The sequence below is a fragment of the Poecilia mexicana genome, unplaced genomic scaffold, assembly GCF_051168715.1.
Source record: "Poecilia mexicana isolate PSO_F unplaced genomic scaffold, ASM5116871v1 scaffold_12, whole genome shotgun sequence".
NCBI lineage: Eukaryota > Metazoa > Chordata > Actinopteri > Cyprinodontiformes > Poeciliidae > Poecilia > Poecilia mexicana.
The window spans coordinates 24,875,206-24,897,997 of record NW_028263381.1 but is presented as its reverse complement, the minus strand read 5'-3'; the positions used below and the strand labels follow the sequence as shown (position 1 = coordinate 24,897,997).

The 22,792-nt window shown below is 42.8% G+C and overlaps 1 protein-coding gene across 1 annotated transcript; it reads right to left on the bottom strand.

The window, feature by feature from the left end:
- Window positions 1–877: 877 nt before the first annotated feature.
- On the bottom strand, window positions 878–22,361 carry LOC148156261 (protein NLRC3-like). The gene is made up of 11 exons (XM_088011161.1): window positions 22,279–22,361; window positions 21,493–21,624; window positions 21,226–21,339; window positions 14,212–14,290; window positions 13,823–14,051; window positions 11,888–13,679; window positions 4,836–5,009; window positions 4,513–4,686; window positions 3,542–3,715; window positions 1,608–1,663; window positions 878–1,460 (listed from the first exon to the last, which is right to left on the bottom strand). Exons 2-11 carry the CDS (start codon window positions 21,579–21,581, stop codon window positions 937–939), a joined length of 3,405 nt encoding a protein of 1,134 aa, XP_087867287.1. The 5' UTR covers window positions 21,582–21,624; window positions 22,279–22,361; the 3' UTR covers window positions 878–936.
- Between the last annotated feature and the right edge of the window lie 431 nt (window positions 22,362–22,792).

The following is a 22,792-nucleotide window of genomic DNA, read 5'->3' as shown; positions in this document are numbered from 1 at the left end:
GCGGGGTCAGCCGTGTTTGTTTGCTCTAAATTCACATGTAACATATTGGGGCTTTTACAGGATTTTCTGTCTGAAATCAGAATGTCGGTGAGAGAAATAGGTTCTTCTGTGGTGTGTTGCTCTTGCCGTGTGGCTGGACACATGGCATAATAAAACCTGATCAAACCGTTATACCTACGATTTTTTTGTCGGCTAGTCTGTGGTCTCTCAGGTGTTGAAAATGGGCCAACAATTCTAATTTGTGTAGAGTGGGCTGGGCATTACATTAAGGCAATGAGGAAGGGAGGGATAAGTGGAGAGCACTGGAGTTGAGCATTTTTTCATCCAGTGTCATCAATAGAAAGAAAAAAGGACAGCAAGAAACAATGAAGTCAATCAATTAAAAGGAGGTCGATAACTTTAATTTATCTTTCAATTAACTGATTTATTGTTTATCGTGACAGGCCTAATCGTGTTGAAGTTTCACCATGAAACAATTTGGATCCATAAAAATATGTTTCTGAATAAAACAGTTTTGTGGAGACTGAAATATCGTTTAAGAAATTATTAAAATCTGCACAGTGGCGCAGTTGGAAGAGCTGTTGCCTGGCGGCAAGAAGGTTCTGGGTTTGTTTCCCAGCCCCAGTCTTTCTGCACGGAGTTTGCATGTTCTCCCTGTGCATGTGTGGGTTCTTTCAGGGTTCTCCGGTTTCCTCCCACAATCCAAAAACATGACTGTCAGGTCAATTGGCCTCTCCAAATTGTCCCTAGGTGTGAGTGTGTGTGCATGGTTGTCTATGTGTTGCCCTGCGACAGACTAGCAACCTGTCCAGGGTGACCCCGCCTCTCGCCCGGAACGTTAGCTGGAGTTGGGCACCAGCACCTCCTGACCCCACTAAGGGACAAGGGTGTAAAGAAAATGGATGGATGGATGGATGGAAAATCTTTAGACTCAACTCAGCACAAAAAGACTGAGGAACCAGACCTCCCGATCCCAAGACCTGGAATCAGAGGTTCAGTGAATGTGGTGTTGAAGGTGTGGAGGTGGATCAGTGAGTCAGAGGAGACTCTGTAGAAGGACAGAATGCCAGCAGGACAGTCCACATACACTGATACTCTGTTAGAGACGGAGGAGGAGAGACGAGTTCGTCTGTTATTGTGCCAGACAGAGTAACCAACATCATGAGAGCAGCTCAGACTCCAGGAATGATCATTGTATCCAAACCTACAGTTTGTGGTGTTTCCTTTCCTCTCAATTTTTCTGTAGCTCACTGATATACTAACTCCTCCTCTCCACTCGACCTCCCAGTAACAGCGACCAGTCAGACCAGTTCTACACAGCAGCTGATTCCAGTCATCAAATCTGTCTGGATGATCAGGATATGACTGAAGCTCCTCCACACGTGTCACCTTCCTGTTGTCTTCAGACAGTTTGAGTTTTCTGTTCACTGTGTTTGTGTCGATGGTGAGTTGACAGGAATCTGATGGAGAGAACAAACACAATCCAGCTGCAGTTATTGATCATTTATTGATCTTTGATGATGATCCTGAATGAGTGATGTGACAGTTTGAAGATGGTTGAATGTGAGCTGCTTTGTTGCCATGAATCAGATGAAAAACACACTTACACCTTGTCAGTTTCCATGGACCTGGTGTCAAGAATTGGACTCCAGCAGGCTCCACCCTGAAAGGAGGAGGGGGGTCAGACCATCAGTCTCTTTCAGCAGCAAACATGGACATTACATGTCTCTCAGACACACATTGTCCTCCACTGAGACAGGAACAGTCCACATTTGAACACCTGTGCTGTAATGATGATGCTTATGATCCCTTCACTCCAGAAGTTCTGGCTGTGTTGATCTTGTCTTTTTTTAATCTTTCTCAGTAAATTTATCAGAACTTTGGATCTGAACAAGTTCCTGATCTCTCATTTCTAGATTTTATTCATAATTTACTGCAATTGTTCCTACCTTCTGAAAAACTTTCTTTACTGATTCCACTGATAAGTTTGATAATTTTCCAGATTTCGCTTCATGGTGGAGACCAAACTACCAAATAGATGAAACTACAAAACTTTTAAATTTCTCTCTTTACCTTATAAATAGTTTTCTTCACTTTGTTATGTATTTTACATTTTAACTCACAACTTTTTCAAAGTTGTCTGTTTTGCTTAAAATCAGTTCAAAAGGAACATTTAAACATCCATCTGACCACCATGAAGCTGCATTTCTTCTCATCTTTGAAGAAACACAGATCTTCTGCTGCTTTGAAGCAGCAGAAGATCCGCAGCTTCATCCAACATTGTTTTCAAGTCATTTCTATCCTCTGTAGAACCTCATGGAAATCTAACTGCTGAACTCCGACTCTTTTATGAGTGATGCGACAGTTTTGAAGATGAATCTGAATATTTTCATTAATATAGTCAGAATTTCTATTTATCTCCATTAAAGACCCTCCGCTCTTTAATTTTCCTTGTGAGCCGTTCTTAGTCAGGAGAATATTCCAGAAAACTGGGTAATGATCTCTGCCTCCAGATGAGGCGTCTAATAAATCTCATTTCACAATCAGCTGAAATCTTCCTGGACACTCGTGTTAAATGAAGGACTGATCCATTTCCTGGGTCAACATCTGTTCTTGTCTCTTAAACCATCCAAACATCATCAGTTCTTACCCTCTAAATATTCTTCTGCTGTTTCTAAATTTATACCTGTTTTGTTTCCAACCCATAATATTCCATAGGCATTAAAGTGACCACATATTTCCAATTATCTCGACCTTTATTGTGGATTAACTGATTCTAATCTAACTTTTATGATAATTTTCTCTATCCCGATTCTCTGAACATAGATGATCTTTTCTAGATGTTGCTCATCCTCCTCCTGTTCCTGTCTTTCTGTCACTGAAACATTTACAATTTTTCTAAAATCTGAATTTGCTCTCAGCCATGTCTCTTCAGTACCAATAATATCTTCTTTATTATGTCATTTATCTTCATATTTTAACTTCCTGCCTATCAGCCAATCAGCTACTTGTATTTTCTCAGTAGACCAATCAGTGGAAGCCCCGCCCAGCCCATGATGCTCCTGGTTTGTGAAGAAAGAGAGACAAACTGAACTTTGATAGGAAAAAGTTTAAACAGATTTTTTCTCTCCAACCTCTTGGTTCCACATGGAGCTATATTTGGCCCCCTGCTGCTCTGACTACCATTATGGTACCAGTAGATGGGTTGGTTTCCCAGGTTCTATCAGCACCTGGAGCACCATCTGAAGGATTCCTACAGTTTGAATGGGCTGCTGTTTGCAAAATTACACAGCAAAAATTGACAGCAGTACTTTGAGTAATGTATCCTGACATAAGAGAATCAAAGAGGTTCAGAAGGGCAAGTAATTTTTTTTTTACCATGTTATTAATTCATTTATAAATGTCATGGCTCTAAACTAAATATTTAATGATCAAACTAAATATTTCTCTTCAAACTAAATGTTTCCCATCAGACTAAAGACGTTTCTCCTCTTCCTCCTCTATCAGACCTTCTCTGCTCCTGCAGCAGGTTCCTCCATACCTGAGAGCTTCCAGTCTCCAGTCTGGATCCTTCAGTCCAGCCGACAGCAGCTTCACTCCTGAGTCTCCTGGATGATTGTAGCTCAGGTCCAACTCTTTCAGATGGGAGGGGTTAAAGGTCAGAGCTGAGGCCAGAGAAGCACAGCCTTCCTCTGAGACCAAACAGCCTGATAAGCTGCAGACACACAATTCATCACATGATGAGAACATTGAGGTAGAGCCCAAGGTCTGAACTGGTTATTTTCATGACAGTAGCAGTAGTCTTTATATATGTCTTTTACAGGTGCCCAGCCCACATAAGCTGACAAGACACAATAAAACATATACAAACAAATGGACAGACATAAATATTCTTTAACCCATGTGGGTGCAAGGACTGTGGCAAATGATACAAGTTTTATGTCTGTGGGGTCGGTTGGACCCCATTTCTAGACTCAAGGGTTAAACAAAAAGCATCCTGTTTCTAAGGTGGCAGGCCTTCAAAAATAAACTGTGCCAAATGAAACATAAAATACTTAAATAAATAATGCACTTTATCCTCATAAGACGAAAACAGAAATTGGTGCTCAACTTGTTAACATGAAGTGATACTGAACTGTTTCATTTTGTATGTAATAAAAATCAACATTTGTCACTTGTAGAATGGATGAGAAAGTCTAACAGCTATTTCGAGGAAGGATAAGCGATAATGCTCCTTTGTGCACCTAGGACCCAGCAATCCATCAAGTGCCCAGAGTTTCACCATCAGTGGAAGCCTGACCACTGCTTTTCTAATTATTTCTTTTCTTAGTTCTTTCAGCCTGGAGTAAATGAAAATAGTCTTGTTTATGTGTTGAGACTTAGCATGGTTTGCCACATCACAGTAAGATATCTGTTAATATTATAATCTGCTACTGAAATAAAAAGTTATATCATCTCTGATAGTACGTAACGTACAGAAATCTGGTTTCAACAGCATTAAAAAGATTTTACCTGAGGGTTTCCAGGGTGTAGTTTGGACTCTTCAGTCCAGCAGAGAGAAGCTTCACTCCTGAATCCTGCAGGTTGTTGTTACTCAGGTCCAGTTCTCTGAGACTGGAGGACTGGGAGCTGAGAACTGAGGACAGAGCTTCACAGCTTCTCTCTGAGAGGTTACAGCCACTCAGTCTGAGGAGACAGGGAGAAAATTTGTTATTAATCAATCAAATGTCCAGTCAACAACTATCTTCTTGGAAAGATTGAAAGTATCCACAACTAAATTTATTACTGAAATACTAATTAAATAATCTCTGACAGCAGGATTGGTCACATTTTACCTGAGAGTCTCCAGGTTGCAGTTTGGACTCTTCAGTCCAGCAGAGAGAAGCTTCACTCCTGAATCCTGCAGGTTGTTGTTACTCAGGTCCAGTTCTCTGAGACTGGAGGACTGGGAGCTGAGAACTGAGGACAGAGCTTCACAGCTTCTCTCTGAGAGGTTACAGTCACTCAGTCTGAGGAGACAAGGAGGAAAATCTGGAAATGCATAAACAATTATTTTTTTCTTTTCAGTTAACAATGTTCTTCTTAGACTGAGTGAAGAAAATGTCATATTTTTCACAATTTTATGATACCTCTATTGTGAATGGTTCATTCTTTATTTTTTCCTGGTGGTGGCCTATGTCAAGCCCATCCTGGTTCTTACCAAGGGCAAGTCCAACTGTGCAAGCTTGCTGGCTTGCAGGTTCACGTTGGGCAGGCCCCAGTTTAAGTTCTTCAGGAATTTAATGTGTAGTTATAACATCTTCCAATACTGTCAATGCGGCCCGAAACACTGCATGCACCCCCACAAAAGTGGAATCAAAAAATTCAGCTTGATCCTGAGAAGGGAACTATTACTTTTAGTGGGATTCTGAATTAAAATTGTGACCTGAATTTTTATTTATATATATATATATATATATATATATATATATATATATATATATATATATATATATATATATATACACTGCTCAAAAAAATAAAGGGAACACTCAAATAACACATCCTAGATCTGAATGAATTAAATATTCTCATTGAATACTTTGTTCTGTACAAAGTTGAATGTGCTGACAACAAAATCACACAAAAATCATCAATGGAAATCAAATTTATTAACCAATGGAGGCCTGGATTTGGAGCCACACACAAAATTAAAGTGAAATGTTCCCTTTATTTTTTTGAGCAGAATATATTGTTGTGAAAACTGGCATAAGGTGGTGAGATCTGTCCAGGTACACGCAGAAAACGGAGCAAAGGCCTGAGAAATAACAGTAATCTTGCATATTGATTTAATGATGATTAAGAAAGATAAATACAAAATACATACATATGTAATGGATGAAATGTCTGTAATGCATAATTGAAATATATGTTCTGTGTTTTTGATTGGCTGGGATGTCTAAAATGTATAATTGAAATATGTTCAGTATTTTTGATTTGAAGTAACAATAACAACTTGATTGTCATATGTTGATTATTAATGATTAGAAAGGGTAACAGTATAAGTTACAGACTAGATGATTATGTTTTGTGATGAAGTGCAGAAATAGAGTGAAGTAGAATGTGTTGCAATTAGTACACTAAGCTAGGCAGGGGTGCTGGGAGAACTCAAAAAGGGAAGCAAGTTACGAGAAATGGCCTTGATGGTCAGATGGCCAGTAGAAAAAGGGAAGTACCGAAGAGAGTTGCTACAATGAGTCATGAGGGAGGTGGTGGTTGGGAAAGGTTGGGGCTTTCCACAGACTCATGGGGACGATTCAGAAGTCACGTCGACCTCTCCCATACACAACCATGGGATGAGAGGGTTTAAAAACCAGCAGACAAGGGAGGGAACTGTTCTTTGTCCGCGGCGCTGAAGAAGAGTCAACAAGAGGACGCAGATTGAAGACCAGCGGAGGATCGCACCCTGGGACCAAGGGAAAGTTGAGACTTCACGCCATCAAGAAGCGACAAGATCCGTATTGCCCCAGCCCTGGTTCCTGATTCGACTAGCCCCTCTGCCCCAACCCTAAGATCCCTACTCTACTGCAGCAGACTTGGAGAAAATACAAAGGTCACTGAATGAATGACTAAGATTCTGTGCGTTCGAAGGACAACGGACAGTTCTGCTTTGCTTCTATTCTGAAAGAGGACTTTGCCCCGTCAGGCCAGAGACTCTGACCAAGGACATCTGAGGATCTTAGCTGCCGGGATCAGTTGCCATCTGGTGTGAGTTAAACTGCCCCCCAAGAGCCTCGCTTAGTTATACTAGTGAAACAGGATAGGGATAGAGATGAGAATAAGTTATGATTGATTTTAATTGAGATTTGTTGTACTGTTACAAGTTTGTAATCACTGAAAGTATATCTGCTTGTCATTTACCCCTGCTAAAGCTTGCTTAATAAATTACATACTAAAGATATCAACGAAAACTTGTGGACATTGAGATTAATTGAGTCGTTTGATCATTGTAGTTTTCTCTGATTATAGTAAAATTAACATACATGATTCTGGAGATGTGGTGGCTTCGTACTTTCCTTTGGTGTGTGTGAAAATAATGATCCTGGGACTTAAGTCTAAGTCACTAAATCTAATCTAGCCGTAAACAAGTGCCGTTATTTTTAGGAAAAGAGCTACCGTTAACAGGAGTGGTTGTTGAAGCTATGCAGCTGTGATGGCTACTCAGCTGATTGTTTCTCAACTGAAAGGGGTCATAACTTCTGGATTGTAGGTAGTTAGAGCTAGACGAGTCTTTTCCGCCACCAGTTTGAATAGAGTATCATCTGTAAACCGACACAGGGGTAATACCCGGGTTTCAAGGATTTTCCGGACCTGTTAGACAGAGAACTGGTCAACAGTCAGTCGAATGAGTGGTGAGATGAAGGCGGGGCTGGCTATTGCATGATAACAACCTATATATATATATAGGTGTTTAGAGCCTCTATTGCTCTAAACACCAGAGCAATAGAGGCTTAGATCTACCACACCAGACAGGACCCAAGATGTAGATTGTGCAAGGAGGCCCCTGAGACAGTCCAGCACATAACAACAGGGTGCAAGATGCTGGCAGGGAAAGCGTACATGGAACGACATAACCAAGTGGCGGGCATAGTGTACAGGAACATCTGTGCAGAATATGGACTGGAACCCCCGAGATCAAAGTGGGGAACACCCCCAAAGGTGGTGGAGAATGACCGAACTAAGATCCTGTGGGACTTCCAGATCCAGACAGACAAGATGGTAATGGCGAACCAACCGGACATTGTGGTGGTGAATAAACAACAGAGGAAAGCCGTTGTGGTGGATGCAGCAATACCAAGTGACTACAACAAAAGGCCTGGAAGGTGAAGACCACAGTGGTGCCTGTGGTCATCGGGCCCCCTGGGGCAGTCACCCCCAAACTGGAGCAGTGGCTAAAACAGATCCCAGGAACAACATCAGACACCTCAGTCCAGAAATGTGCAGTTCTGGGCACATTCAAAATACTGCACAGAACCCTCCTCAAAATACTGCACAGAACCCTCCCAGGTCTCTGGTAGAGGACCCGAGCTCAGAAGATGAAAGATATATATATATATATATATATATATATATATATATATATATATATATATATATATATATATATATATATATATATATATATAAAAAATTAAAAAAAATTCCCTTCTCACCCTCCGTGGGTGGTCTCTTTCATCCTCTGAGCTCGGGTCCTCTACCAGAGGCCTGGGAGCTTGAGGGTTCTGCGCAGTATCTTGGCTGTGCCTAGAACTGCACATTTCTGGACTGAGATGTCTGATGTTTTTCCTGGGATCTGTTTGAGCCACTGCTCCAGTTTGGGGGTGACTGCCCCGAGGGCCCCGATGACCACAGGCACCACTGTGGTCTTCACCTTCCAGGTGCCAAGCTACTAACCATGCATGGAGGGTTCCACCCCAAATCCAGCACCCTGAGACTGTACACGAGCCGTAAGGAAGGAGGCAGAGGACTAGTGAGTGTGAGAGCCACTGTCCAGGATGAGACATCCTAGATCCATAAATACATCAAGGACAAAGCCTCAACAGACGATGTGCTCAGCGAATGTCTTAGGCAATGGGGAACAGAGGACGAGGTGCTAGAGGTACCATCATGGGAGGACAAGCCCCTACATGGGATGTACCACCGACAAATAACTGAAGTGGCTGATATCAGGAAATCCTACCAATGGCTGGAGAAAGCTGGACTCAAGGACAGCACAGAGGCCCTCATCCTGGTCGCCCAGGAACAGGCCCTAAACACCAGAGCAATAGAGGCTCAGATCTAACACACCAGACAAGACCCAAGGTGTAGGTTGTGCACATTGGGTGCACAACCTACACCTTGACAGTCCAGCACATAACAGCAGGTTGCAAGATGCTGGCAGGGAAAGCATACATGGAACGACATAACCAAGTGGTGGGCATAGTGTACAGGAACATCTGTGCAGAATATGGACTGGAAGCCCTGAGATCGAAGTGGGGAACACCCCCAGAGGTGGTGGAGAATGACCGAGCTAAGATCCTGTGGGACTTCCAGATCCAGACAGACAAGATGGTAATGGCGAACCAACCGGACATCGTGGTGGTGGATAAAGAACTGAGGAAAGCCATTGTGGTGGATGTAGCAATACCAAGTGACCACAACATCAGGAAAAAGGAGCATGAGAAACTGGAGAAATACCAGGGCCTAAGAGAGGAACTGGAAAAGGCCTGGAAGGTGAAGACCACAGTGGTGCCTGTGGTCATCGGGGCCCTCGGGGCAGTCACCCCCAAACTGGAGCAGTGGCTCAAACAGATCCCAGGAACAACATCAGACATCTCAGTCCAGAAATGTCCAGTTCTAGGCACAGCCAAGATACTGCGCAGAACCCTCAAGCTCCCAGGCCTCTGGTAGAGGACCCGAGCTCAGAGGATGAAAGAGACCACCCACGGAGGGTGAGAAGGGAATTTTTTTTTTTTTATGCTGGGGCTAGGGCAAAAGTTACAACAGTGAAATCGAGCTATCAGTGTGAGTCCTTAGGCAAGACCCTTGGAGCTATATAGCCTACCTCATACCATGAGAGAGATTGATAAGCACGACATGCCAGCTCAGACGTCGCCCGGCCAAATAAGGTCTGCTTCAGGTGCTGGGGAACCAGAGCACCTTGATGAAATATGGGCTACTGGAACAAGACGGAAATGGGCGAGAGATGAAAACATGGATCTGTTGGAATGCTACTACTCAAGTAACCCTAGTCAGAGGGGCTACATGCAAAGACTGTGGGAGGAATGGTTACTTCGACATCCCCAGTCGACACTAACTGCTAAACAACTAGTAGCTCAGTGTTCCAACATCCGCAAACGGCAACTGCTATCACAACTTGAGATTGACGAGGTACAACACAAGTGCTACGGCAAGGGGGAGGAGCCAGGACGCCAGGTCAGAAGGGAGTTAACTACAACTATCCACGCAGAGACTGGGTATGTAGCCCCAGTAATGAACGAACCATCTGAGCTGAATGAGGCAGCAACTAACCTGAAAGAGAGAATCATGGCCCGAATGAACACCAGACAACCCCGACGCCAATTACAAAGGCTGAGTTAAGTACCATCAGAAAGTCTCATTGAAGATGTGAATGCAGCATTGAGAACGATCCCTACCAACACCATAACAGAAACCAATGAACTGATGTACAACTCAGCATCAATGATCCTTGAGATGCTTGGCTATAAGAGCAACCATGAGACCCTTCGTCATGAGACATAAGAGCCTTCATTGCAAACTCGATAGGGCTGTGGAAAACCACAGCCAACTGCACAAGTGTCCATCAAATGTGGCATATACCAAGGAGATGCTCTGTCCCCACTGCTGTTCTGCATAGGCCTGAACCCCCAACTGAACCAGCTGCTACAAAATGGGACTCACCCTGATGGTTAACTCCCTCAAAGCAGGGTTGCCCAAGTCCAGTCCTCGAGAGCTACCATCCTGAAAGTTTTAGAAGTATCCTTACTCCAACAGACCGGGATCAGCTCTACAGAGGCCTGATAATGAGCCATTCATTTGATTCAGGTGTGTTGAAGCAGGGATGCATCTGAAAGTTGCAGGATGGTAGCTTTCGAGGACTGGACTTGGGCACCCCAGCTCAAAGGGTTCAGTCCCATCCAACTATCGGGCAATAACATGTCTCTCTACAACATGGAAGCTCATGTCAGGCACCATAGCGGCTAAGATAGGAGGGCACATGGATAAATACATGAGTATGGCACAGACGGGCATCGGCATAAATAACAGAGGAGCCAAAAACCAACTCCTTGTAGACCACACAGACCCGAGACTGCAAAACCCGACACACCAACCTGTGCACCGCTTGGATTGATTACAAGAACACCTATGACTCAATGCCGCACACTTGGATCACCAAATGTTTAGAGATGTACAACATCAATAGGACTTTAAGAGCCTTCATTGCAAACTCGATGGGGCTGTGGAAAACCACCCTTGAAGCCAACTACAAACCACTTGCACAATTGTCCATCAAATGTGGCATATACCAAGGAGACACTCTGTCCCCACTGCTGTTCTGCATAGGCCTGAACCCCCTCAGCCATATCATCAACAAGACTGGCTACGGATACCGACTCAAAATGGGGCTACAATCAGTCACCTCCTCTGCATGGATGAAAACAGGCTGTACGCCAAGAGCGAGCAAGACATCGACTCAATGATCCACACCACTAGGATCTACAGCACTGACAATGGGATGTCATTCGGACTAGAGAAGTGTGGCCAGATGGTTACAAAGAGAGGGAAGGTCGTCCGCACAAAAGGGGTCTCACTCCCAGAAGGGACAATAGCAGACATTGAGGACATCTACAAGTACCTGGGAATACCACAAGCAAATGGCAACCTCGATGAGGTCACAAGGAAAGGAGCCACAGCCAAATACCTCCAACGAATAAGGCAAGTCCTGAGAAGCCAGCTCAATGGCAAGAACAAGATCTCTGTGATAAACAGCTATGCCTTACCAGTAATCAGATACCCTGCCGGAATAATTAGCTGGCCAATGGAAGAGATAAAGAACACGGATGTTAAGACTCGGAAGCTACTAAACATGCACGGAGGGTTCCACCCCAAATCCAGCACCCTGAGATCAGACGATGAAAGAGACCACCCACGGAGGATGAGAAGGGAATTTATATTCATCAAATATATATGTTGCTTTTATATATTAAGCTGAGTACAATATTTTCTACTGTGATGAAATTGAAAGTTCTGCTTTAAAACAAGCTGAAAATTACAACATGACTCGATATTTACTTCATCACTAATAGATTTCTATCAAAACAACTGCAGTAACAATGTGTGTCCTTACAGAGCTTTGTTGGAGGCTTTAACCACTGGCAGCAGCCTCAGAAGAACCTCCTCTGAAGCAGAGTATTTCTTCAGGTCAAACAAATTCAGATCTTTTTCGGATGACAATAAGATGAAGACCAGAGCTGACCACTGAGCAGGAGACAGTTTATCTGTGGAGAGACTTCCTGAACTCAGAGACTGTTGGATCTCCTCCACTAGAGAACGATCATTCAGTTCATTCAGACAGTGGAACAGATTGATGCTTTTCTCTGCAGACACATTCTCACTGATCTTCTCCTTGATGTACTGAACTGTTTCCTGATTGGTCAGTGATCTACTTCCTGTCTGTGTCAGCAGACCTTGTAGGAGTCTCTGATTGGTCTGCAGTGAAAGTCCCAGGAGGAAACGGAGGAACAAGTCCAGGTGTCCATTTGGACTCTGTAAGGCCTGGTCAACAGCTCTCTGATGGAGATAATTAATATTTGATTGGCTAAAAAATGTAGAGAAAGATAATGGTGGATTTTCTTCCATCAGGTTGACACCAGATTTGATGAATGTCCAGTGAAAATGAAGAGCAGCCAGAAACTCCTGAACACTCAGATGGACGAAGCAGAACACCTTGTCCTGGTACAGCCCTCTCTCCTCTCTAAAGATCTGTGTGAACACTCCTGAGTACACTGAGGCTGCTCTGATATTGATGCCACACTCTCTCAGGTCTGATTCATAGAAGATCAGGTTTCCTTTCTGCAGCTGATCAAAAGCCAGTTTTCCCAGAGACTTGATCATCTTCTTGCTTTTTCGACTCCAATGTGAATCTGTTTCAGCTCCTCCATCATACTTGACCTTCTTCACTTTGGTCTGAACCACCAGGAAGTGGATGTACATCTCAGTCAGGGTGCTGGGCAGCTCTCCTCCCCCTCTGGTCTCCAACACATCCTCCAGAACTGTAGCAGTGATCCAGCAGAAGACTGGGATATGGCACATGATGTGGAGGGTTTGTGACATCTTCATGTGGGAGATGATCCTGCTGGCCTGCTGCTCATCTCTGAATCTCTTCCTGAAGTACTCCTCCTTCTGGGGGTCATTGAACCCTCTGACCTCTGTCACCATGCCAACACACTGAGGAGGGATCTGATTGGCTGCTGCAGGTCGTGTGGTTATCCAGAGGAGAGCAGAGGGAAGCAGTTTCCCCCTGATGAGGTTTGTCAGCAGAACATCCACTGAGCTGGACTCTGTAGCATCAGTCAGGATCTTCTTGTTGCTAAAGTCCAGTGAAAGTCGACTCTCATCCAGGCCATCAAAGATGAACAGAACCTGGAAGTGATCAAAGCTGCAGATTTCTTTGGTTTCAGTAAAGAAGTGATGAACAAGTTCCACCAAGCTGAACTTTTTCTTTTTCAACACATTCAGCTCTCTGAAGGTGAATGGAAATATGAAGTGGATGTTCTGGTGGGCTTTGTCTTCAGCCCAGTCCAGAGTGAACTTCTGTGTTAAGACTGTTTTCCCAATGCCAGCCACTCCCTTTGTCATCACTGTTCTGATTGGTTGATCTCTTCCAGGTGGGACTTTAAAGATGTTTTCTTGTCTGATTGTTGTTTCTGGTCTGTGTGGTTTCCTGGATGCTGTTTCAATCTGTCTGACCTCATGTTCATCATTGACCTCTCCAGTCCCTCCCTCTGTGATGTAGAGCTCTGTGTAGATTTGGTTCAGAAGGGTCGGGCTTCCTGCTTTAGCGATCCCCTCAAACACAGAGTGGAACTTCTTCTTCAGACCAGATTTAAGTTGATGTTGACAAACTGCAGCAAGATATTCTACAATAACACAAAAAGTAAAGTGAGGAATAAAACAAAATCATTTTCTGAAGATGATTTAAATAAATATGATTCCATTTCTTCAGACATCAGTAAATGTGTCATTTATCCATCAGGTCAAATCTTTGTAGAAATCCTCTTACTGCTCTGCAGACGGTCAGCCAGCTCCTCCTGCTTCATCCTCCTCAGGAAGTTCAGTGTGATCTTCATCACTGCCTCTCTGCTGCTCCTCCTCTGCTCTTCATTCTCATATTCTAACACCTCATCATTCTCTCTATGAATCTCTGAGCATTCTGGGCTTTTTGGACTAAGAACCTTCTGGATCTTCTTCAGCTCGTTCTTCACAAAAGTGACAATGTTTTCCTCCAGCAGCTGGAACAGAATAATAGATGAAGGAAACATCAGACTGAAATCATGGAGCCAAACACCAGATGGATGTTGGACAGACTGACAGTCCTCTGGTCTACAAAGTGCAGCATGGAGACGACTGTGAACAGAACCATGGAAAAGTAGTTGTTGTTCATGTACAGACCATAAATATGGAGTCCAGCTGTGTTTGATGCTGCTGGGCAGACGGACCACTGGGAACCTCTGAGCTCTGCTGGTCCACTCTGTGGAGGAACCAGGAACAATCAGGAAGGCAGGAAATATTCATCCAGCAGTATTCACAGATTAAATCATTAAGAGTTTCACATTAAAAGTTCTTAAATCAGAAAACCAGCATTACATAAACATAATACAAAGAAGCCAGAAAGAGGAAGAAGGATGAAGACCGGTAACACCAGAATCACCCAGTAGACATTTTTAAAAGTTGGTGCTGAACTGGGACTTCAAACTGTCCTCTCTCTGTAAATATAACTGGAAACATTCGAGTTCTTACTTTTTCAGTTTCAAAGTTACAGCACGTAGATCCAGCTCACCTCTCCAATAAAGGAGATCCATTAGATTTAAATTCAGTCAAATGACCTATTGACTCATCGATCTTGAAGGACACACAGCTGGGTTCTGGTTCTGGTTCACCCCTCTGATGGATCCTGATAGAAAAACTCTCATTAAAAACTTTCTGTGGAGTTTTACTTTAAAGAATATTTTTAACATAGCTCATTGTAAAGTAAAAAGTTGTGAAACATAACGGAAGTAGACAGATTTAGAACTTGATGTTCTAAATTATTCCCATCAGAACCGGTCCAATCCTCCAAAATATTCATGATCATTGATCCTATCCTCCTGAATAATAATCATAATAATAATTTAATTGTTTGTGGTGCAAAGGTCATGTCAACATAATTTATGTTCTGAATGTGAATTTTCTTTGTTCTTTACGTTTTTAATTTCAGAGATTATAGCAGAAAAGTTAGTGCATTCTAGTTAAATATTTTGTTTCCTGTTCGTTATCAGCAGTAATTTTGATCTGATAGTGTCAATAATTGGCCAGTAGGGGGCAGGATCACTACATGATTGATGATTAAATTGATGTCAGGGGAACATCAGGCCTTGTGTTTCTCTGGCTACCGATAATGCAAGCTATTATTTATAATAACTCAAGTTCCATGCTATACTTTTCCTGGTATATCGTCATTATAGTCTTATATGAGGAAATCTACCGTTAATTCTTATTTCTGACGGTTTTTGTAATTTGTATGTTTATTGCATTTGACCGATAATTCATGTGTGGTGTTATGGTGCCCTCTATTGGATTTTTGTGATATTAGAGGCCATTTTCATCCTGCATGTATGTGTAGCTGTTTTTGCCGGCATGGCTATTAATATGCACCTTTATTGTTTCTTCTGTTTCAGATAACCACACATACACACACACACACACACACACACACACACACACACACCTATACATATAAAACCAAATATAACCACATCGTTCCTATCTCCACCTCATCATCTGTACCATCATCTCCCATGTACCTGCAATTATTTCATTAATCAACCTTCTAAGCTGTACCGGTGGAGGTGATCTATTCCTTCTGACTGAGGAAGATCCAATTGATGAGAAATCTGAAATTAATGCATGTTTGACGCACACAGTTTTCTACAGGGTCCATAAACTATACTTGGTATTACCATTTATTTGATAGTTTGATTCGATAGTAGATACGAGCTCTAACGTAATACCTCAGCTGTTACATTGGGATGTATTAAGAAGCCCCACCCTTGAGCTAACAGCCACTGCGTTGATTGGGTGTGGTGGTTCCAAGACCTTACTTTCTGGCATGTGCAATCTGGAGATGGATCTTTATGACTGCAAAGAGGATGAGATGGAGGAGCGTGAAATGATACGAAAGTCTAGCAGTGAGTTTGCATCTCCCTTGGTGATTGTGTGGAAGAAGTCCGGTGATCTTCAGATCTGTAATGATTTTCGATGGATCAATGTACGCACTCTCAAGGTTGCTCACCCACTCCCTCATCCTGCTGATGCTCAAGCAGGCTTCAGGATAATTCCTTTTTCTCAACCATGGATTTGACCTCTGGCTGTTACAATGTGGAAGTGTATGAGGCTGACTAAAAGTACACTGCCTTTATTGCCATTTGGATTGTACAAGTAAAATCGGATGCCTCAGGGACTCTGTAATAGTCCAGTGACATTCATGAGAATGATGCTAAACATCTTCGGTGACCAGAACTTCATGAGTTTGTTGTGGTATCTGGATGATGTCCTAGTGTTTGCTCCAATAGAAGACCTACCAATTGAGGGTCTGCACCTAGTCTTCCAGAGACTCCAGAACCATAACCTCAAGCTCGCCCCAAAGAAATGTCAATTTCAGTGAAGTTCCTCGGTCATATCATCAGTACAGATGGGATCCAGTCTGACTCTGATAAAGTGACTGCTATCACCACCATTACTGAGTCAGACCTTATGGAGCCTGGCCCAAATATTCCCTCCCAGAGAAAGATCCGCTCCTTCCTTGGCATGGTAGTCTACTACCAGCAGTTTATTGAGGGGTGTTCTGCCATGGCCAAACCGTTGTTTCGGCAAATCTCATGCACTAAAGGTCCACGTGGAGGTGGGAGAAAATGTCGCCAAATCTTCAAACAACTTTGTGCTGAGGATTGGACTGCAGATTGTCAGCTTTCCATCAACTGAAGCAGGCGTTGCTGGATAGCGCGGGGCTGGCACACCCAAACTTCAGTGAGCACTTTCTCCTGTCTGTGGATACTTCTACCAACAAACTTGGTGCAGTTCTCTTACAAGTGCCTGATGGTGGTTCAACAGGCAGACTGATTGGTTTTGCAAGTAAATTGCTAAGTTATGCCCAATCTAAATATCCAGTGCACCGACTGAAATTCTTCGCCTTAAAATGGGCGGTGTGTGACACATTACATCACTGGTCGAGAGGTCACCAATTCACCGTGTGGACAGACAATAATCCACTGACCTACATCCTGTCCAATGCTCGGCTAGACATGTGTGAGCAGAGGTGGATAGCTAAGTTGGCGCCGTTCCAGTTCCACATCAAGCACATTCCTGGATCAAAGAATGTGGTGGCTGACGCCCTTTGCTGAGGGCCCTTTGTACAGTTTGGTATGTCTCACCATGTGATGAGAGTGCCTTATGTCGAGCTGCTGACAGAGGCTGCAGTAATTTTTGCTAACGAGATCCAGGAGTTTTTTGTTGGTCAGCCAACCTGTCTGAAGTATCTGAGTGCAACCTACAGATATCTCAGGGTGTGGTGGTTGTTATGACAGGAGCAGTATCATTACTGGAGGTTGGTGCTGCACTCCAGAAATGCAGTGAAACTGGTCCTGTGGTGTGTCTGCACGCTCTTCTCCTGCCACAGTTCTCGCAGAATGTTCTAACAACCCCACAGGTCAGCTCTGAGGTGCTCTCACTTGAAGTGTTGCAGGAGAGGCAGAGAAATTACCCGGTTCTAAGTAGGGTGATCTTCTTTACAGGAGAGAATGTGTCAAGGAGTCATCAGAAGTCATCAAGCTTTTGAAAGGCTGGGAAAAGCTTGCATTGAGAGATAGAATTCTGTACCAAGTAGCTAAAAACCCTATCACAAAGTAAAAGTCTTACCAAAAAAAATTATCCACTATTCCCTGTAGAATAACTTAGTGTCATCCTTTGTGGTTAAAATAATCACCATGATTCTCCTCTGGAGCAACTATAGGGATATGGGTGCCATCAATTGCTCTTCCAGACTATGGGAATCCCCATCTCTGTTTCAATCCTTCAATCACCTCTTGCAGAATCGCTCTGTGGGGCATTTTTATGTAGTCCGGCATGAATACATGACAAACTTTTTTGCAGAACTCGTGGACTAGTCCCTGTGGACTAGGGAGCAGACGGTGGACCTCACAATACCGAAGAGTTATCTATAGTGCGATAACATGCACCTATTGCAAGCCAGTAGTCGAACCTCAGATTCAGGAAGAGCGGTGTGGTTTCCGCCCTTGTCGTGGAACACTAGACCAGCTCTACACCCCCAGCTGGGTCCTGGAGGGTGGGTAGGAGTTCATCCAACCGGTCTACCTGTGTTTTGTGGACTTGGAGAAGGTGTTTGACAGTGTCCCTCGGGGAACCCTGTGTGAGGTTCTCCGGGAGTATGGGGTACCGGGCCCTTTGATACAGGCTGTTAGGTCCCTGTATGACCGTTGTCAGAGTCTGGTCGTCATTGCCAGCAGAAAGTCAGGCTCATTTCCAATGAGAGTTGGACTCCACCAAGGCTGCCCTTTGTCACTGATTCTCTTCATTAATTTCATGGACAGAATTTCTAGGCGCAGACAAGGTGTTGAGGGGATCCCTTTTGGTGGCCTTAGGATTGTGTTTCTGCCGTTTGCTGATGATGTGGTTTTATTGGCTTCATCAGGTCATGAGCTTTGGGTCATGACCGAAAGAACGAGGTCATGGATACAAGCGGCTGAAATGGGTTTTATCCGTAGGGTGGCTGGGCTCTCCCTTAGAGACAGGGTGAGAAGCTCGGTCATCTGGGAGGGAGTCAGAGTAGAGCCACTGCTCCTCCACGTCGAAAGAAGCCAGTTGAGGTGGCTCGGGCATCTGGTCAGGATGCCTCCTGAATGCCTCATTGGTGAGGTGTTGTGGCCATGTCCCACCAGGAGGAGGCCCCGGGGAAGACCCAGGACATGCTGGAGGGACTATGTCTCTCGGCTGGCCTGGGTATGCCTTGGGGATCCCCTGGAGGAGCTGGAACAAGTAGTTGGGGAGAGGGAATTCTGGGCTTCCCTTCTTAATCTGCTACTCCCGCGACCCTACCCCAGATAAACCGAAGATGGATGGATGGATGGATGGATGGATGGATGGATGTTGCTGCTACTAACCAACAAAATGCCATTGCCAAAATCCTGGATCTCTTTCTTTTCGATCTTCTTAAAACCAATATGTTACTAAGGTGCTGGCGGTTGGACAACTGGAAAATCATTAGATATGTTCCATTCCCATCCATGTGTAACCTTTTTATGTTTGTCTCAGGTCCAGTATGTTGACTTTATGACAGATGCACTCAGGTTCACTGTATTTATTTTAACAGGAGAGAAAATCAAGTTGGTGGTTAATGTCAGTCCACCAGCTTCTGCCCCTTCACTTTAAATAAAATACATGGTTCCCAATGAGCAGTTAAAAGTTGTAAAATTGATTACTTAAAATGCACATTAGTTATGAGAAATACAAAACACCGCAAAATTGCCCATAACACCTGGTATATAAGTACATTGGCTTAAAATACATTTTATAACTATAATACTTAAAAATAAAACACAGATGTGATCATAATACATACTATGTAGCAGACAGCTACAGAAAAAGGGGATGAGCTGTAAGTTATTGGTTCCTATGATTACTACAAACTGTCAACAGCAGTATAACATAATTTATATACCAATAATGTCTGGAGAAACAACTTTTTGACTAAACAAAGTGAATTTGAAGAATAAATGAAGACATTTTTGATAAACTTCACATCATAGATGTGCGATGTTATTGCACCCTCTACTGCACATGTGGGACACTTTTCAGGTCGTTTGCCTGTTCACACTGCAGAACACATATAGGGCACATATGTTTGGCAGTGTAAACGGCCCAGGCAAAAAAAAATCAGAATTGACAAAAAATAGGAATTGGGTCACTTCAGGCTGTAGTGTGAACGCTAGGCCTGTCACAATAACAAATTTTGCTGAGCAATTAATTGTCTCAAAAATTATTGTGATAAATGATAATACTGTTTGAAGACCATTTTAAACTGAGGTAATGGTAATAACATGTTGCAAGCACATCCTGCCAAAAATACACTTTATTTTCAACACTGGAACTGGTAAACAAAACAACCAAATACAAAAATAAAATGGACCCTCAGTCTCCATTAACAAAAAAAGCACTTAAATAAAAACTAAACACAACATAAAACCAAAGTGGAAATAAAAACTACATTCAACCAAAAGAGTACAGATTATGAAGTCTGTATACTATATTTCCCTTCAATAATCATTAGATTTAGATAGAGAAGATTGGCATATCTGACTACCTAATGCAATAGTTCAGTCCTCCTTTACTGTCACTTTGACCGACAGAGGCTATGCATTCAGGAAGAAGGCATGGCAACAAAATGCACTTGAGGTAGATTTATTTGGAGCTGCAAGTCGCAGTTACACCGACACCCATTTTTAAAGTGAGACAAAGAAGCTGGCATTTATACCTGAGGCAAGTTCACCACATATACCAAGTAAAGGGGTGATCAAAAAAGAACAAACAAGAAAACACTACTCACACAAATCTAAAACTTAAACAATAAGTGGTACCAACACATACTGTATCTACGTACATGCAAATCATTAGAACTAAACTAATCTAAGGTCAATCAAAGAATAAATTTAACTAAATATAACTCCTCAGAGCATTACCCGTATTAATTGTAATGGTATGCTCGAGGAGCTTTTTAACAACACATGGAGCACTTGTCTCCCTTTGCTGTTCCTTCCTGCTGAGGAGATACACCCAGTAAAGGTAGGTACTCAAACAATTAGCAAACTCAAATTAAACAAATAGAAATGAGAAATATACTGACATTTTACCCACAATCTCCCTGTACAGGACGGATGGCCAGTCCGTCTAAATGAAAGAATGTTTAAATAAATGTCAATGTAACTGAAATAAAGAATTGAAACAAAAAGCATTTGATCTGTAAATAAACTAAACAACATATTATCAATAATCAATTAGGGATGGAACCCCTGGTCTCCATTAAACTTACACTAAGGAAATGAGGAAGGGAGGGTCAGTGGAGAACACCGGAGTTTAGCCTTTTCTCATCCAGTGTCAAAAACAGAAACAGAAAAAGTCAGGAAGAAACAATGAAGCCGATAAATTAAACTGAGGTCGATAAATTTAATTTATCATTCGATTAATTGATTTATTGTTTTTTGTGACAGTCCTAGTGAACGCAGCGTAATACATATGAAAAGAAAATAACCTTAAAGTGAGTCTATTGTTCCCATGACAGAACCCAACAGAACTTGGTATTCTCACATGACCACAATGACAAATGTAAACAGATCAGTTACAGCAGAAACAGCTCACCTCTCTGATGGTGGAGATCCAGGAGATTTAAAGAAAATGAACTTAACCTTTGGCCAGTCTCTCTTAAAGGACACACAGCTGGGTTCTGGTTCTGGTCTGAGTCTCTGATGGATCCTGACAGAAACATGATGATTAAAACTGAATCTGTTCAGTCTGGATGAAGCAGCAAAGAGGAGCAGCAGCAGCTTCATCACCACGTCTGTTTTGGCCTGATATAGTGAACGCTGTGTGAAAAGGGCTGTGGACAGTTAGAGATGGTGACCTCACCTCTGACCTTTGCTCTGGCTCTCATCTTCCCCACACAGAGTGGTTTTAGAGGGAGGGACTCCCTCCTCTCTGTCCTCACACTGATCCATGTTGCTGAATTCACATCAGCTCACACACACTTTCTAGCTTCACCTGCAGAGGAAACACACATCATTCATCTGCACATCAACTCTGATCATCCTTTACATCATTAGTGCTGGAAAAAGATCAGCTGCTCCTCCTCTGATTGGCTCTTCTTCTCTGCTTCATATCAGTGTCAGGTGAATGCAGTCAGACAGCAGAGAGGCAGAGGAAGCTGCATCAGCTGCTGCACTTCTATCAGTCCACTAGATGGAGACATGGAGCAACATTTACATTCACTGATTCAACCTGAACAACAGGAAGGATTTTAGTTTATTAATTTCTACAATTGGATTATCTTTTCCATAAAAGATTAATTATTTCATAATCTGACTGAATTGAACATATTTTTGCATTAATATTTTACAATAATAATATATAATATTTTATTTTGAAAGGAGGCAGCAGGAAGCTGTTGTGACCAGAGTTTGATTCCAAAAAATAATAACACGAAGCAGTTTGTTGAGACAAGTAAACAATCTATAACATCAACTGTTAGTTCAACAATAATCTAATAATTCTGTAGATTAACCTTGAAATAGCAGAGAAATGAAACTCCCATGTTAATCTCATGCCGTCATGTGTAACATGGTGTTCTCCAAACACCAGATTAGAAACAAACAGGAAAGGTCCTGTAGAGAAAGGTCAAATAAGAAACAAACTTACAGTTTGTTCAAATGATCCAAAGAGTTGAAGAACATCTGAATAACAAACAGTGATACAACCAGGCTGCAGCCACACACACACACTGAAAGTAAAGGTCATGGATGTCATGACGGTTATGTGACAGCTCAACAACAGGTGTTATGTCGTTTCAAGTTTCCCCATCAGATACTGTTGCCCCTGCGTCTCCTCGCTGCTCCGCTCTGCCCAGGCAGCAAACTACATGTGTGCTTGTTCAGCGCTAACATAACATAGTTTGCTGCATGGGCGGTGCAGAGCAGCGAGGAGACGCAGGAGGAGCAGAATCTGATGGGGAAAAGGAATCAATGTAACACCTGAAGTGGAAAAATTTCAGGTCTGCATTCTTATTTTTGTAGACATGTCTGTTTTATTTTCTTCTGAAGTATGCATGTAAGCAGTTTTCTAGGCAAACATAGTGGAAGAAGCAGGTGCATTTGAAAGATCAGATAATGAAGGTGTTGTGGCCACTCTAGCATCATATTAAAGTCCAAAAAAC